This window comes from Populus nigra, chromosome 14, assembly GCF_951802175.1.
Source record: "Populus nigra chromosome 14, ddPopNigr1.1, whole genome shotgun sequence".
In the NCBI taxonomy this organism is placed as follows: Eukaryota; Viridiplantae; Streptophyta; class Magnoliopsida; order Malpighiales; family Salicaceae; genus Populus; species Populus nigra.
In genome coordinates this window covers 8,387,771-8,392,886 of record NC_084865.1, presented here as the reverse complement: position 1 = coordinate 8,392,886, position 5,116 = coordinate 8,387,771, and the positions used below count along the sequence as shown (strand labels likewise).

Here is a 5,116-nt window from a genome sequence, read left to right as displayed (position 1 = left end):
TCAATTGTAGCCAATATCTTATTATGAATAATTCCGACAACTTCAGGAGAAAAAGAGGCATTTACTTATTACAGAGAAGGTGTGATTTGATTTTTTTATTTACTGCTTCGAGTCTTAGGAGAAAGACACATTAGCCGAGATAGAAAGATTTGAAAAAATCTCTACGTTTATTGAAGGTGAAGTTTCTAAAAAAAAAATCCTTCTGTTGTGTATCCCCGATTAATGTAGCCTCAGATGTTTCAATTGTCGATTCTAGCATTGAGCGAAAAGGCTACACCTATAGCTATGGGTTATGTATTGCAGGTTAATCCTGCTCCACTAGTACCACTATGCAGCATAGAGGAAGAAGCACTACGCTTAGGAATCAACAGCATGAAAACTTTGCTATAAATTTTCCCTTTTCCTTATTGGGATCGGGACTAAGAAGAATGGTTGGCACAACAAATATCCATCTCATTCATGCTTTGGATACCCCATATAACCATCGAAGACTGTTGAAGTGACTAATTCCTAGAAATTAAGGGATGTTGAGGACAAAGAAATTGTTGGAGTTAACGTAACATTTTTCTATTTTTATATAGTACCAACATCTTGGATGTTAATAAACGATCTTTTGCAGGAAGGTTGGCTAGAGATTTCTTGTAAAAACACTAGCCGCAGTTCATAATGAGAATATTTCACTCCTTTTTGATTCTATGTATTAGGCTTATTATGCACATAAGGGAGGAGCCATATGAGATGAAAACCTCACGTACGGTTCTGGAACGGAGATTCTTTGAATCGAATAACGATCGTAACGGATGTCTTCTCAATCCGAAGGAAATTATGCGGAAGCTTTACAAAATTATTATGAAGCTATGCGACTAGAAATCAATCCCTATGATAGAAGTTATATACTCTTTATTCACACAAGTAATGGAGAACACACAAAAGCTTTGGAATATTATTTTCGGGCATTAGAACGAAACCCTTTCTTACCACAAGCTTTTAATAATATGGTCGTAATCTGTCATTACGTGCAAAGAAAAAGAAAGAAAAATATAGCAAAGAAACAAAAGGAAAGAAAGAGCAAAATAAAAAATCTACTAGTAAAAAAAATATAGGCTTTCTACATATGGCATTGTCCAAAACAACGATTTTTATCAACTATAGCAAAGAAACAAACTTCATAGAAATCGAAATATGAAAAAAGAAATATGCCTAGATACTTTATTCTATGGATAAAGAATCTAATTGATAGAGGAAGCACCGTAAAGATCAATTAGCAAAATTTTTGCTGATACAATAAGAACTGCTTACTTAATGACATAATATGAGACAAAAGCTAGGAATCCACTTTTGTAATGGAGTCGACCCCCTAAAGTATTGAGCAGCCGTGTAGCATCAGATCCCAAAGATAGTAAGCCTTTTCTTTCTTATGAGAGAAGGTCTTTTTCAAAGATTCTATATAAATAGAAATTTCTATATGAAACCGAGATAGTTACTTTTCAGAAAATTGTAATGATAGTAGAACACCTACGCTTTATTCTTTTGAAGGTGGAAGAAAAAATAAAGCAAAACGAATTATTATTATTATTATTATTATTATTAATTAATAAAATCAAACTTCAAGTTTGAAACTCATGTAATTAAACCTCTTTTGATTAACTCGAAAAAAAAAAGGACATCAAAAGAATTAACCGTCGAGCCGTATGAGTTAGGAAACTCTCAAGTACGGTTCTAAGGGAAGGAATTTACTCGCCTATTCCAACCGAGGAGAACAGACCATTCGGCAGGGAGATTCTGAAATTGCGGAGGCTTGGTTTGACCAAGCCGCGGAGTATTGGAAACAAGCTATAGCGCTTACTCCTGGAAATTATATTAAAGCGTAGAATTGGTTGAAGATCACAAGGCGTTTCGAATAAAATATTCGAATAAGATAAGAGCATGCTCTTTTCTTTTATTATTTAGTATTTGTTATATTTTTATTTCTTATAATTATTTTCTTTTATTATATTAATTTGTCTCCATCAAGGTTGTCAAAAACGTTTTTGTAACACGACACGGAATATACAATATAAACTCGAATCGTAAAATTGTAAAATCGCAAGTAAAATATTTTAACTAAAATCAAAAAATTGCAAGTAAAATATTTTAACTAAAATCATAAAATCGCAAGTAAAATATTTTAACTAAATTGCAAGATCCAGTCAAGTAGTAAATAATAATACAATACCATTAAAATAAAAGTAAAATAAACAATACAAATATTCAAACACCTTAAAATACATAATTCAAATACAAATTCATTTCTATTTTCATTGCATAGAAGTACAAGCCAATATCTTGCCATTCATATGGTTAAAACAATATCAAATATGTAGTAATCTCTCAAAACCTTGTTGTCAATCAAATTATTCAGATCTAGTAGCAGATTAAATGGCCACCTGCCTTTATTGAAGAATAACCCTCATCATATCTAGACACACATAAATTTTTTATGAACTAAGATGGAAAATATTACACTGGAATAGAGCATGCAACAAAAACTAACACTATACACATATCTGCATATATAAAAGCATGTATTCAATTATGCACGAGTTTCCCATTAGATATAAATACATACTTCCACTCCAAGAGGCTGAAGATCAACTCCCCTCAACGAGTAGCAGTAACAGAGGAGCATGGCAATTTTTTAAAACCAGTTGAAATCCTAATCTTACCACTTTTCCATGTCAATAAACAGAAAGTGAAGTAACAAATACATACCTTCATTATCACACAATTTGTTATTAACTTTTTTTTGGTAAGTTGACGTATGTATTAAAAAAAGAAGATACAAACATTATAAGGGGCATACCCCAGATTTACAATGATAACAGAAACATAAAACAACAGATGGCTACAGGCTAGCCACCGACCATAAAACTGAAACCTCACTAGATTCATTAGGGAAACCAATACAACCAGCTAACTATTTTTTTTTTTGGTAAGTTAATGTATGTATTAAAAGAAGAAGATACAAACATTATAAGGGGCATACCCCAGATTTACAATGATAACAGAAACATAAAACAACAGATGGCTACAGGCTAGCCACCGACCATAACACTGAAACCTCACTGGATTCGTTAGGGAAACCAATACAACCAGCTAACTAACAAATTAAGAATCTATGGTATTCACCCTCCAAGCTCGTTGGATCCTTTTGTTTTCATTTGTTGGTGCGACATTCCTCATCAAATCAAGCTTATCACGAATGATACATTCGATTTGATTAAAGACCAAATTCGAAGTTCTAGACATTCCAGCAAAGATCCTTGCATTCCGTTCTTGCCATACATGATACACTGTAGCTGCAAAACTCAGTTTACGAGAAAAATTGACGAAACTCTTGCCATGCCAAGAGACAGTGGCCCATCGAATCCATTCATCCCAGCCTTTTGTCATTCTTGGAATGTCGCATCTGTCACAAACATCCCACCAGATCGCTTTAGTATAGGAGCATTCAAAGAACAAGTGGTTGTGATCCTCATTGTTGCGGAGACAGAGCGAGCATCTATTGGGACCATGTATACCAAACCGATGAAGTTTATCTTGAGTTGTGAGTTTCTGTTGGACAGCCATCCATAGAAGAAATGAATGTCTTGGAACAGCATTCTTGAACCACACAATGTCATGCCATTCAACCATCTGACGATGACGTCTTAGTTGTTCCCAAGCTACTTTGATCGAGAATCTGTGATTTGGTGAATCCAACCAAACTATCTCATCCTTTTGCCCCATTTTAGGATTAGAATTGGAAGGAATAGCTTCTATAATGGGGTGCCAGCCAATAGCTTGGGTGGTAGGAGTTTTCCATTCTGAGTTATGAATTAGCACATTCACCTTCGCGTTCTTGGCCATACCTGAATCATAGATGAATCTTTCCCCGTAAGAATCCGCGAGTGGGCTGTGAGGATGCCAATTGTCAAACCATAGAGAGGTTGTCATTCCATCTCCTATGATGTACTTCATCTTCGGCCATGCTAAGGATCTGAGCTTTAGAATCTTTCCCCAAGCCCAAGAGCAATTCTGTGGTGTCTTGATTGTCCAGAAATTCCTACCTCGCAACAGATTGGATCTGATCCAAGTAGACCATATTGAGCCATCTGAGTCATTGCACAGGTTCCAAATGTGTTTCAACAAAGCAATCTTGTTCCATTCTGTTATCCGTTTTATTCCTAGCCCCCCCTCCTTTTTTGGAAGACATACCTGATCCCAAGCCACTTTAGCCCCGCGAGTGGGCTGCGAGGATGCCAATTGTCAAACCATAAAGAGGTTGTCATTCCATCTCTTATGATGTACTTCATCTTCGGCCATGCTAAGGATCTGAGCTTTAGAATCTTTCCCCAAGCCCAAGAGCAATTCTGTGGCGTCTTGATTGTCCAGAAATTCCTACCTCGCAACAGATTGGATCTGATCCAAGTAGACCATATTGAGCCATCTGAGTCATTGCACAGGTTCCAAATGTGTTTCAACAAAGCAATCTTGTTCCATTCTGTTATCCTTTTTATTCCTAGCCCCCCCTCCTTTTTTGGAAGACATACCTGATCCCAGGCCACTTTAGCCCCAGTAGTTCTCATATCCGAACCTGACCAAAGAAAGGATTTCATAATTTGCTCCACATTTTTAATTACTTGCCCAGGTAAGAGAAAGAGAGATGCCCAATAGACCTGTATGGAAAATAAGACTGAATTAATCAGTTGTACCCGTCCTGCATACGAGAGTGTTCTACAAGTCCAATGTCGAACTTTAGAGGTGATTCGATCCATGAGGCCCTTACAATAAACAGCCTTTAGTCTGGACAAGAGAAGAGGTACTCACAAATATTTCATAGGGAGCTCCCCCTCTCTAAACCCAAGAATATGAATAATTTGCTCCTTGTCAGCATTTAACACACCGCTCAAGAAGATGTCACTTTTGTTTGGATTTGGATACAGACCTGATAGGTCTTGAAAGTTTGTGAGCACAATTCTGATCATACGAATTGAGTTTACATCCCCGTTGCTAAAAATCATCAAGTCGTCAGCAAAACAAACATGAGAAATTTTGTCCTTCTTGCATCTCCAGTGGAACTTGAATTCTTGGTTGG

The 5,116-nt window shown here is 36.2% G+C and overlaps 1 protein-coding gene across 1 annotated transcript; it reads left to right on the top strand.

Annotated features, from left to right (window-relative positions):
* Window positions 1-173: 173 nt before the first annotated feature.
* On the top strand, window positions 174-643 carry LOC133672673 (uncharacterized). Its single transcript, XM_062093158.1, is given in 2 exon segments — window positions 174-390; window positions 393-643. Coding segments are annotated over 2 exon segments (150 nt in total). The 5' UTR covers window positions 174-329; the 3' UTR covers window positions 482-643.
* Window positions 644-5,116: the final 4,473 nt, after the last annotated feature.